Source organism: Portunus trituberculatus, chromosome 19 (genome assembly GCF_017591435.1).
Source record: "Portunus trituberculatus isolate SZX2019 chromosome 19, ASM1759143v1, whole genome shotgun sequence".
NCBI classification, from domain to species: domain Eukaryota; kingdom Metazoa; phylum Arthropoda; class Malacostraca; order Decapoda; family Portunidae; genus Portunus; species Portunus trituberculatus.
In genome coordinates this window covers 5387367-5400000 of record NC_059273.1, presented here as the reverse complement: position 1 = coordinate 5400000, position 12634 = coordinate 5387367, and the positions used below count along the sequence as shown (strand labels likewise).

The window sequence follows — 12634 nt, the reverse complement described above, 5'->3', positions numbered from 1 at the left end:
AAATATGAACGCGCGCCTGGCCATGTTTTCCTGTTACTTATCTTTTTTTTTTTTTTTTTCTTCTTCGTGGATTGAGGTTTGAGAAAAGGTTGAACAAAAAGGTAGTTTGATGTTATCTGATTCTAATTTGTCACTGAGTAAAGGCTTTAGTCTATTATTGCAGCCTTGAGAGGTGGACAGGCTTGACAAGATAATTCAGCAAGTCAATCTTAAAGTTTATAGGATATTTCATTAAACTATTTTTTTTTTCTCTTTCTTTTTCATGTGTCCAATTATAGAGGTGCATTCCTTTAGCCCAAAAGAGAACTTCTTGTCTCTTTTTTTAGTTAGTGGGCAAAACAAATATGTAATCTAAATGTCAATCAAATGTGAATCAGTGAGAAAATATATACTAACTAATAATTATTTGTTGTTCATTTCTGACTTAATTAAGGATAAGTGAGAGTAAGAGACACCTTACTTATAAAAGCCACATCATTCAGTCAATAAGTGGATTACATACAAACTATTTATTTCTGGCATGTCTGTGGTGATGAGTGAGGCAAGCCAGTCATATGTTGGGCTTGGAATAGATAAACATGTAGATAATGAAGAGTTAAGGGAAGGCATCACAAAAAAATAACAACTATAATAAAAATAAATAGTAAGTTATGAATAGTTGTGACACCTTCTACGACAATCATTATCACAACTCATACAATCTTTTAAACATTTTCTCCTGTGGTCTTTATTCAAACATCTCATTTACATTCTTACAATTGTTATATCTTTGTGTTATCATAAAGGTTTAAGTGGTGTGTGGTGAGGGTTGGCATCTCTTAATGTACGTATGGCAGGTCATGATGGGGCAGAGGTGAGGCTGATGGGTAGGACTTAACAGTGTAGTGGTGTGAGAGACAAGGAAAATAGACAGGGCAGAGTAGTAGTAGTAGTAGAGTGTGAAGTGTGGTGGGGGAGTGAGTGAGAGTGTTGGCATGGTGAAGAGATATTGGTGACCTCTCCTCTTGAGTAGGAGGAGAGAGAGAGAGAGAGAGAGAGAGAGAGAGAGAGAGAGAGAGAGAGAGAGAGAGGATAGCAAACACAAAGCTTTGGAGATATGAGAAGCAATCAAGTGGGATTAGGAAGAGAGATGATTTCTGCTAAGTGTTTTTGTATCTTTCCCCATACTTTTCTTCTTCCACTTCGTAGTCTTTAAATTCTTTCCCATTTTCATATACCTGCTTTCTCTCCCTCTATTTCTCACCATCTTTTCATTCTCAACAAAAATATTCTAGGGATCCATTAACAGGTCATAAAACTCAACAGCAGCCTCACTTTTGTCTCGGTCCTTCCTGCAGAGCCCCTGGTGCTAGCGACGGAGGCAGCCATGCCTCAACACATGCGGGAGGAGAGCCATGTCTCCACCACCACCTCCAGCTCCACCAGCTTCAAGCAGTCCATGGTGGTGGAGAGCAGCAGCTTCACCAAGGTGATCACCTCTGATGGTGTTACTGATGAAAAGAAGCACTCCACCGCCTCTGCTGCCTCTTCGCAGGTCCACATGGCCACAGGGCAGCCTACTGTTGAGGTGAGTAGTGAGCCTTACCTTGGTAGTATGTTTGTCATCAGGAATTTCCTTCAATGGCATTTGTGGTCACCATGTAATGTCATTTGGCTTAATGTCTTATATTATTCAGTCATTGTAATTACCTAAATGATGCTATACTGGTGCTTCCTAATGTGTTCTTTATTCTGTCAGTCTCCTCATTCAGATTCTTGTCACACATTTGCTTTATTCATGTCCTCTTGTAAATTTAAGCTTTGAATCACTATTGCTAATTGTACTACTAGTATATACTTCTACTAACTCATTATAGAAATTATACCTCCCACTCACTTCACTCTTCCCCCACAGCTCCACAGTGCCCGCCTGCAGGAGATGAAGCAAGAAGGTGATGCTCCTCCAGTGATATCAGACAAGGTAAGAACAAACCTTCTTCAAATTGAAATGATAAATAAATTCATATTGAACTCTTTATCATGTTACATGTAATGCCACAATTTTCCATTATGATATCTAGATGGGTTATGGAATATTGTAAAGTGAGGGAAATTTCTTGTGTGTGTTTTGTGAAGGGTGTGTCTTTCAGTCTATCTTTCTCAAACACCACACACATACACAGACATAAACCTAACACCACACCTTTCCATCTCCCAGATAAGCATGATCAAGAAGGAAGGTGAAGTGGTGACACAGGAGATCTCACAGGACACCGGTGCTATTCCTCTCTCACCGCCGCCACAGCAGAAAAAGATCACAGCTGCTAAGAAGAGATCATCTCCTGCTCGATTTGTGTCACCAATGCAAGGAGTCATCACCAAGGAGGACAATCAAGTGGTGCTGGAGTGTGTTATTGATGGTGAGTGTGCATAGATATGCATGCATGTGTGTTTCACTGTTTGATCTGCTGCAGTCTCTGACGAGACAGCCAGACGTTACCCTACAGAACGAGCTCAGAGCTCATTATTTCCGATCATCGGATAGGCCTGAGACCAGGCACACACCACACACCGGGACAACAAGGTCACAACTCCTCGATTTACATCCCGTACCTACTCACTGCTAGGTGAACAGGGCTACACGTGAAAGGAAACACACCCAAATATCTCCACCCGGCCGGGGAATCGAACCCCGGTCCTCTGGTTTGTGAAGCCAGCGCTCTAACCACTGAGCTACCGGACGTGTATGTGTGTGTGTGTGTGTGTGTGTGTGTGTGTGTGTGTGTGTGTGTGTGTTGGGAGGCTCAATCAAGTAATACTGGAGTGTTTCATTGATGGTGAGTGTGCTTGGATATATTTGTGTATGTGTGTGTAGGGGGTCTGAATTTCTTCCCTTCAATCGTAAAAGAAAAGTACCATGCCTCATCGTACCTCACAAGACATTTGTACCTGAATTTTGGTTAACTCATGTCTTTTAGGGAACTGGCAACTCAGTGGGCCTTTTCCATATTTTTTTGCCCTTGGCCATCTGTCCCTCCTGCATCAAAAAGAAGAAAAAAAAAAAGTCAACCAGTTTCCTTATGAGAAGAAAAGTGCCTTGATTGCTTGTTCACTATAAGTTTAACCTCAACCTGTCCTTGTATGGGGAAAGGAAAAAATATTGTTTACTCTGCATTGTAAGTCTCAATCTTTTTCTTGTGTTGAAGAAGAAACACTCCTTACCTACACATCTTTCACAATCAGTTTTAAGTTGTTCCTCTGTCTTTGTATTCTTTCACCAGATGTGATGGTTGACATTGTGTACAAATCTCTTCCAGTTGTTACTCCCTTGAATCTTCCTCTACATCCATCCTTTGCAGTTTCAGTGATATTTTATCCCTCCCTTTCACTCTCTTCCACTCAATCTTCTTCCCTCAGTTACTTTTTTTCTGTGTTGAAAAAGAAGTGCCTTGCCAATTAACCCTGCATAAACTTGTTTGACCTCCTCTCCACAGGCCATCCCGAGCCGACAGTGACCTGGACTCACAATGGTGGTCCGCTGAGCAACGACGCGACGGTGGAGACGCGACTCAACAAGACAGTGCTGACTATCCCCAAGGTGAAGCAGAGCCACTCAGGTCACTATACTTGCCTTATCGAGAACGACGCCGGCTCAGCCCAGTGCACCTGTGACGTTATTGTGAAGAGTGAGTGGCGTGTTTTCTTTGTTTGTGTTTATTGCAGTGCTTTTATCCTTTTTTGTTTTCACCATTGAATCACGTCTTTTGATTTGATATTGTTTTCTTAGTCTTTCTATTCCTGATACCATTAGCATCCTTTTTTCTTGTAATTGTTAATTCTTCTCCCTGTGTTCATTGTGGTGTTTTTGTTTTTTCTTGTTGGATGTTGTCCTCTAATTTGTGATTATGTTCATGGGATTGTGTTCTGATATTCTTTACCTTTTTTTTTTTTTTTTTTTTTTTTTTTTTTTTTTTTGAGCGATGAAATTGTTAAAAGTGAATAGTGCCTTTCTCCGCTCTGTGATTATTGTCTTGCTCTTTTTCTTTCTGTTCTCAATGTTAGAAATTCTTTTTTCATTGATAATTCTGGTTATAACTACATTCCTGATAGTCTTTGCCCTATTTTCTTTACTGAGCCATAGTGACAACATATATCATCACTGCAGTTATTCAGGCTCTTGTATATTGCATTATCTACCATGAAAATTCTTGTCCCTGCCACAGAGACCCAATTCCCTCCAGTCATTTCGAAGCGCCTGCAGCCCCGTGTGATTGGCATCAATGAGCGACTGCACCTGGAGATTGATGTCACTGGAACACCCTCACCTACCATCACCTGGAGCAAGGATGGCCAGCCCCTGACATCAGATGACCATGTGGCCCTCAAATCAGAGGGAACCAGGCACATCCTCGTCATTCAGCAAGGTGTGGCAAGTGTTTGTCATTGATCAGTATGTGTGAAATCTGATGTGTGAGGGACATCGTGGAAAGTCATGTTATCATCTTTGAGTTTAGCAGAATTAGGCACATCCTCATCATCCATCTATGTGTATCAGACTGTCATGAGCTGCTCTGTGTGAAATCAGATGTGTGAGAGATATCATAGAAAGTTGCCTCTCTGCTAATTTAGCTGAACTTTTTGTATAGAAGGGTACTGGCCTAGGGCAACAAAAGGGAGAAAAAAAGGACCGCTGAAGCATCAATCCCTAAAAATAGCTTGTGATTATCCAGAATTGGAGGATAATTATCTTCAAGTTGCAGGAAGGAGAAAGTACAGAAGCAGGCAGGAGTTTCAGATAATGTATATTTGCAGCTGAGCCAAGAGACTCTGGTCGCTACGGTGTGATGGCTACGAATGCTGCAGGGCGTGCAGAGTCCCTGGCAGATGTGATGGTGACACCACTAGTCATGGAGAAGGCACCGGCCACACACAAGATCACCTTCACAGATACCAGTGACAATGCTAAGGTATGTGTGGCCCCAAGGTGCCTGATACACCCCATGCTGGAAGGGAGCACTCAAGGGTTTGTGATGGGAACATGGCAAATCTGATGGGCATTCTTGAGTTGTGTGGTGTCAAAACACTTGTCATGTGAGCACTACATGGAGGAGGGAGAGTAACACTGACTTGCTTGCTGCACACCCATCAGGTAACTCCTGTTATGGATGAGTTCATTGTTTGGTGGATGTGTAGCAATTGAGGGAATACTGTGGTGGTTGTCTAGTTCAGAAATGACTGTGTGGAAAAATAAATATGAAAATACGTATTTATGAAATAATTTTTAAAGAACTTATTGCCATGTTCCCTCCTGCTCACTGTTGTCCTGTTGTGTACAGTCAGTCAAGCTTTATTTGACTGTAATTGTACAGTCACTGTATATATGTATGATAAACAATAGCCTGGGACTCACTTTCTTTACTCTTCATGTTACTCACTTGTAATTCTTGTACTGTATATTAATTCTGGAGTTTTTACTTCTGAAGATATGAGAAAATCACAGACTTGTAGAGCAAGCACATGCTTAAGAAATCAGATAAAATAATGTGTAATTAAAAACTAATAGGAGTTCAAACACTTTGCTATGGCAAAATATATTATTTCTATAGCAAAGTTTATGTTGAAGCCAGATCCTCTGAAATGTCAGAATTTGTTGCTTCATCAGAGAGAACAGCTTGACTTGCCAATGAGCTCACATTGACTTGTGTTCTCTGGCCTGTGCACTGCTATGCAGAGGCAGGAGTCATGTGGAAGATGAGATGAAAGGTGTAAAATCAGATCTCATTCAAAGCATTTTATGTATTTGTTTGCATGAGAAGGCAAAATAGAACACTCTCATTAACTTTTCCTCTGAAACCATTTTCTTTTTTTGTAGTTGTATAAGCAGCTTACATTGATCATTAATGTGACTGTATTACAGTGTTCCAGACCAAGCTTGTGAAGGAGTCTGTTCTGTTGCTCACCTCCTAGAGTAGTGCAATGGCGTAACACTTTGTTCTTGAGTGTAATTCATTTCAATAAAGGGAGATGGCTATAATTTTACAATCTGAGATGATTCATTGAAATAAGATAATAATACTGATATGCATTATGGTACGAGTATATATGGTTGCTGATTGTGTTACACACAATGCTGCAGGATATTTCCCTTCTTTCTCTTCCTCTTGCCTGCCAAGGTGACTCCTGCCAGTACTTGTCAGTTGGGTGGTGCTTCAAGCAGTCCAGCCCAAATTTTTAGTGACTCGTGGGCTGCCTGTTGATAGAAGATAAATTCAGATTGTGAATGCAGGAAGTCACCTTGCTTGTTGTGATCTGTAAACTTCATCACTTTGAAGACAGTGGAAGAGATCCTAGTTTGGTCTGACTATTATTTAAAAACAAAATTTACCACAATTTTTTTTTTTTATTGATTTTTTTTTCTCTCCATGAAAATCTTGCATTAGTGTTGATTTTACATGTGACTTTTGAACAAATTTTTCAATAGATACATTGGTATTTTTTTCTTAGCATTGAATTACATGAATGGTTTAGAATACCATAAGTGGGATGGGACTTGCCACACTCTTGACAGCAGCCACTGGGAGCCATCCTTAAAAATATTTGTTTAATAAAGTTCATGTGAACATTCTTAAAACTCAAGGTTTTCTTTTTTGTCTCTTCATTGCTCAGCTGAGTTTTCCATCAGGCTGCTGTTTTGATGAGCTGTGGCCAACTTCAAAGAGTAATAACTCCAGAATTAACTCTTGGCACTTTTATTTCTTTTTAATCACCAGTATTTTTCACTGCACTTAGTCCTAGTCACACACTTGCACTGTATTATTTTAAAGGGTATATTTCACTGCACAAACTATCAGCTACAGGAGGGATGTCTTGCAGCACTGCCAGAATGTTTGCTTGGGGTTGTAAAGGTGAAGCACTTGCCATATGGTCACTGAATTGCATTTCTATTTTTTTTTTTTTCAATTCCTTGAGGTGGTGGGAACTGTTATCTTTCCTTTTTTATTCTGCTATACAGAAGACTATCGAAACTCAGGAAGAAGGCCTTGTGAAAACAATAAAGCGAACTATAGAGGAAGTGGCGGTTGAGGCTCCCTCACCTGCTTCCCCATTAAAGATCCAGAAGGCTCCTGCCCAAGAGCCTTCTGTTGTAGGAGCTCCTAGTGATCCCCAGGCCCCTCCCCCAGAGCCCATTCTCAAAGAGGAGGTTGAAGTCAGACCTACTCCAGGGAAGCTGTCAATGGTGTGGCCTCCTCCACCAACAGAGTCTGAGAATGTTGTCCCGAAAATCGACACAAGTGTTGAAATAACCTCTGCCAATGTGACCTCCATTATTTCTTCCTTCTCGGCCATGGGTGAGGAGGAGGAATACATCAGCCATGCTCCTCCCAGGGAGATCTCCAGGCCACAGCAAACTGCTCAAGTTGCTTCTGCCATGGACATTGACTTACAGCCAGAGCCAACACCAGAATATGGTGTCATGGCAGACTCAGAGCCACAGCAGGAACCCCCTCCAGTAACTTTTGAGGAGCCCCTTGTCCCTGAGCCACAGCCAGTGTTCCAGGTCATGCCACCAGAAGCTCCTGCCTTCTCAGACACCGAACTTAAGGTGATGGAGGAGTATCAGCGCATCCAAGTTCCCAAAATAGAGACCCACAAGGTTTTGTCTCCTGTGCCAGAAGTTGTCCCTGAGCCAGTGCCCTCTCCAGAGCCTTGCATTCCCCAGGAACCTCCTCCCTCTGAGCCAGAAAAAGTAAAAGAAGTGAAGACAGAGACCAGCACAATCGAGACAAACATAATAGAGTCTAAGAAGTCAATGTCAAAGACAAGCTATTCTGTTGTGGAGACTAAACTGTACACAACTGGTGGTGTGACCAGCCCCATTCAGGAGACACAGGGTGCCACATCAACAGTGGTGGTGGATTCAGTTGTCCAGCCACTCATGTCAGAAGCTGTTGCTGAACCTGAACCAATGGTGGAAGTCAGAGCTGAACCCATCATTGTGGATGACTTGATGCAGTATTATGTTCCTGAGTCTCAACAAGTCATTGAGTGTGTTCCTGCACCAAAACCAGCAGAGCCCCCTCAGGTTGTCCCACCACAGCCTGAGCAGGTCTTTTCACAGAAAGTTTCATCACAAACCTCGTCCTTCATGTCTGTGAAGAGTGAGTCAAAATCTGCTGTACTTGAGGAAAAACTTGAACGCAAACCTCTCCAGCCACTCATCATGCCAGAGCCTGTATCCTCTGAGCCTCCCAGTGGAGATGAGTCAGTGAGGCCTCCCAAGGCCCCAGAGAAGGATGATGGCAGAGAATCCAGAAAGCCAAGGAGAAAGCGAGAGTCTGTGATCCAGATTGCCAAGAGACTAGAAGAAAATATTGTTCCCATGTCTCCTGATGAAGTGCCAGGAGGCATTCGCATGTTCCCAAGTCCCAAGCAGCCCTCCACACCTGTCCCCACCACTCCCACTAAGGAAATCATTGAACCGGTAACAATTGTAGAAACAACTTCTCTTGAAAAATTCCCACAACTTGAGCCTTTCCCGTTCACTGTTGAGGAGAGACCAAGTCAGGAACGTCCCAGAAGTCTACCTCCACCAAAGCCAAGCAAATTCGTCCCTGGTACTTTCACAGACAGTGAGTATGAGAGTGACATGGAGCCTGAGCACCGCTTCAAATTTAAGAAGATTAAGTTTGAGGTCCCTGAGCGTACGCCACGTTCCCAGTCAGCCGGCAAGGAGCCCCTGCCACCATCTGCCTTTGATAAACCACCGGTCTTTGATTCACTTAGACCTGCTATTGAGAAAGAAGAAGAAAAGCCAGTTGTTAAGAAAGAGGCACCTAAGCCCAAATCAACTTTTACACCAAAGAAGTCAAAAATTGTTGAAAAGTTCTTGACATCAGCTGGTGAGTCGGCAGAGAAAGAGGTTGTGAAACCTATCCCTAAGAAGCCTAAAGTTCAGGAGACAGTATCTGTACAACCCACAGTCCAGGTACAGGAACAGGTTGTAAAGACAGAGATAGTGCACAAACCAGAGAAGCTGGTGAAGGCCTGGCCTCCAAAACAAGAGAAAGTGGAAACAAAGCAGACATCAGTGACATCCTCCTTTGAGTCGAGGACACAGATGACCTCAGTGAGTCACCACACCCAGATGAGCAAAGTCTCCTCAATGCAGCAGCAGTCCATGCCAGAACCTGTGCTGGTACCAGAGCCAGCACCAGAGTATGTTGTGCCACCACCTCCAGAGCCAGTGGTGGAACTGCAGCCAGAACCCGAACCAGTGTATGAAGTCATCCCAGAACCACAACCTGAACCAGAGCCTGTCCCAGAACCAGAACCAGTCTATGAACCTGTGGCAGAACCAGAACCAGCATTTGAACTGAAGCCAGCACCTCCTCCTGTGTATGAAACTATACCAGAACCTGTACCTGCACCAATGGTACAGCCTAAAACAATCCCAAAATTCAAGCCAGTACAAGCCCCAGTAGCCAAACCTAGTCTAGCTAAGCCATCTGCTCCTGCACCACCACCTCCATTTGACTTGGCTCCTCCAGTGCCACAGCCTATCATTGCTCCAACACAAGCATCTGTGAGCCAGAAGGTGGAACATGTGAGCTCCACTAAGAAGGTTGAGAGTACAGTCAGCAGCTCTATGACTAAATCATTCAAGGTGCAGAAACAGACACATGCCTTGGCCACCTGCACCACAGGAAGAGACAGTCACTCCCACTCCTATGATCAAGACACGTTCCCTCTCCGCTGAACGTCCCCGCGTCACAGAGCCTGTTGTCCTGCCTCCTTGGTCCCAGGAAGCACCAGCAATCTACTGGACCAGCAGTGTCAAGCTAGAGGAGAAGACAAAGCCATGGACCCCACCAACAGCTGTGACAGAATCCATTCAGAAGACCATCCAAGAACAAACAACACACACTTCAAAACAGACCTCTGAAACAATGAAGAAAGAAGTCAAAACACAACAGTTTGTCCGAGAGTTACCAAAGATCAAACCAAAGAAGGAAATCCAAGTAGCAGCACCACCTCCCCCACCCCCTGTGGAAGCTGTGGTGGGTCCTCCTATCCCAATGCCATCACTTGAGCCTTTCCCTTTCAAACTTTCCCCAGAGAGGGAGAGGAAGCCAAGAGGTGCTCCACCACCCATGCCTAAGAAGTTTATTCCAGGTTCATTCACTGAAAGTGAGTATGAGAGTGACTATGACTCAAAATCTGAATTTTCTAGGTTGTATATGAGCGATAGTGAGACATCTGGCTTTAGACCCATGAACCTCAAAATGAAGAAGGGCAGGACGCGAAAGCCCAAGCAAGCTTCTCCTCCTGCACCAACCACATTTGGTCCTCCTCCGCCTTTCGAGGTCAAGCCAATGTGTGTCAGCTTCTCAGATATTGAGTCAGATTTTCTCACTTCCAAGGAGGCAACTCCAGTCCCTGAAAGCAAAGTTATTCAAACTATTTCAGAAAGCAAAGTTGTTCAGAGACCTGCAGTACATGATCTGAAAACCCTGGCATCTGAGATTCTGCCTGAAAACAAGCCTATAAGGATAGCTCAGTCATCTACTAAACAGACTGCAGTCACTGTCACTTCTAAGCCAGCACCAATTACAACTCCAAGAGCAGCACCTCCAGCCCCCACGGTGGTTCCTCAGCCTGAACCTCCTGCTCCATTACTGACAGCTGCCACTTCTGAAACTGTTATGAAAAAGGAAGTCCAGGAGGTCACCTCAGAATCACAGGTTCAGATGATTGAGAAGCAAGAGAAGGGAGTAAGAGAAATAAAGAAAAGATTTAATGTTAGTGGGCCACCTCCCATGCCACAAGGAATCACTGCCTCTGCTGTCAGGGTGCAGTCTCCATCTCCAGTGCGACCTGAACCTGCTGTCATGAAGTTTGCAGCTCCCACAGGATTCTCCCCTGTCCAGCCTCCTGCTCCCATATCTGCTCCTGCACCAAGTGCTGCTGTGGTGACAAATATCCCTGTTGTTCAAGAATTCAGTTCTGTAGAGAAGATGTCAAGCTCAAGCACCACCAGGACAAAACCCACATCTCCCAAAGCAAAGAAGAAGACAGAGGCAACTCAGATGGTTGTTCAGGAGATGGAGGAGAGTGGCTACGCTGCAGACACTGAGGGGACATTGCCCCGTCGCTCTGCCAAGACTGCTCAGTCCATGAATTCAAGTTTCTCATCAAGTACATCCTTTGTTAAAAGTGAATCCTTCTCATCATCATCATTTTCAAGTGAATCCAAAAGCTTCTCAAGCTCTCAGACTGGCAACATGGAAGCTTCATCCTTCCCCATGGGCTCTGGTTTCCCTTCCAGCAATGGCTTAGCCACTGACTCCTTCCCCTTCCCCACCCCTACCCCTCCTGTAGGTCAGACCACACAATTCTCCAGTTCATGCAAGTCTTCAGAGAGTAAATCTTCCCAGGTTGGTAAAGCTGGTTCACCAACGCCTCATAGCGTCTGTTGGCTATAGTGTAGTATCAAACATCATTAGATGCGTTAGATGTCGATATCACTAATGATGTTTTAACCCTGGGTTACATCTCAGTAGCCTTTTGAATTTAACATTTTTCCAGTTCACAGTGGCTTGCATGCATTTCTGCATGATGTTCAGTTCCTGCATATTGGACATAAGCGCCTTCCACTCCAAAATTTTGTTCTAATGCCATTTTCTTTCTGGACAGGTTAAAAAACTATGGTCATTTCCCTGCTAAACTGCAATTGATGCAAACGTGAGATTTTAAGTAAGTTTGTTTTATCCCAGTAAATGAAAATGTGTGATTTTCTCATGGGTCAGCTTTCCCAGGGTGCAACTAATCAGCTTATTAAAACTAATATGCATTTTTATGATTTTATCTTGCTTTATGAATGTTGTAGTGCTCTGTGAGCACTTTTTAAGTTCATTGATTCAAACTTGGTTCTTTCCACCTGACACATTTTGACAAGATTGAAGCATAAGTAGCAGACTTCACCCCTGTAAGTACTGCTGACAAAAGTCTCACAGGTAAACAATAGGAGAATGTTGACCTTAAAATAGCATCTTGGTAACTGACATGAATTATAAAATTTTATATTAGTGAACTGAGGTATACTTTTTTTTTACTAAATTAGCCTTAATTATCTTGAGAGTTGCAGAATGATTTTTATTACTAAATTAGTTTTGACCACCTTGACCAAATAACAAACACTGGTTTTACTAAAGTTTGGTAATTAAGTTTTTGAACTTGTCTGTTCCTGATAAGGCCCATAGTTATGTGATAGTGAAGTCTTGGTGCAAAGTCTTAGCATATGGGTGGTTTTTGCCTTGCAGATGTTTAGCAGCAGGTCAGAGGAAACTCGTGAGGAGAGACGAGGAGGTGAACATCCCAAGACCAAGGCAGCACCTCCCCCACAGCAGGAGAAGAAGCCAAAATTTGAGGAGTTTAGAAGAGAAAGCCATGGAAAACCTGGAGCATCAGGACCCTTCTCAGAAGACACCTTCTATTCCATGAGGGATGAGAGTGATGATGTCACTGATGGCACCAGGACCAAGAAGAAAGTGGAGTTTCAGACTGAAACTCATGTTGAAGTAATGTCAGACAAGAAGGTTGAAGTTTTTGAGACCTCAAGTGTAAATGTGACCCCTCAGCCAGCCAAGAAGCAGAC

At 43.3% G+C, this 12634-nt stretch overlaps 1 protein-coding gene across 1 annotated transcript in view; it reads left to right on the top strand.

Moving 5' to 3' along the window:
- Positions 1-12634, top strand: part of LOC123506326 (titin-like) — a 140761-nt gene that overhangs the window by 118179 nt on the left and 9948 nt on the right. The window contains 9 exon segments of the mRNA XM_045258296.1: positions 1338-1567; positions 1895-1960; positions 2198-2399; positions 3474-3665; positions 4203-4403; positions 4792-4946; positions 6992-9712; positions 9714-11414; positions 12300-12633. Coding sequence (XP_045114231.1) covers positions 1338-1567; positions 1895-1960; positions 2198-2399; positions 3474-3665; positions 4203-4403; positions 4792-4946; positions 6992-9712; positions 9714-11414; positions 12300-12633 — 5802 coding nt within the window.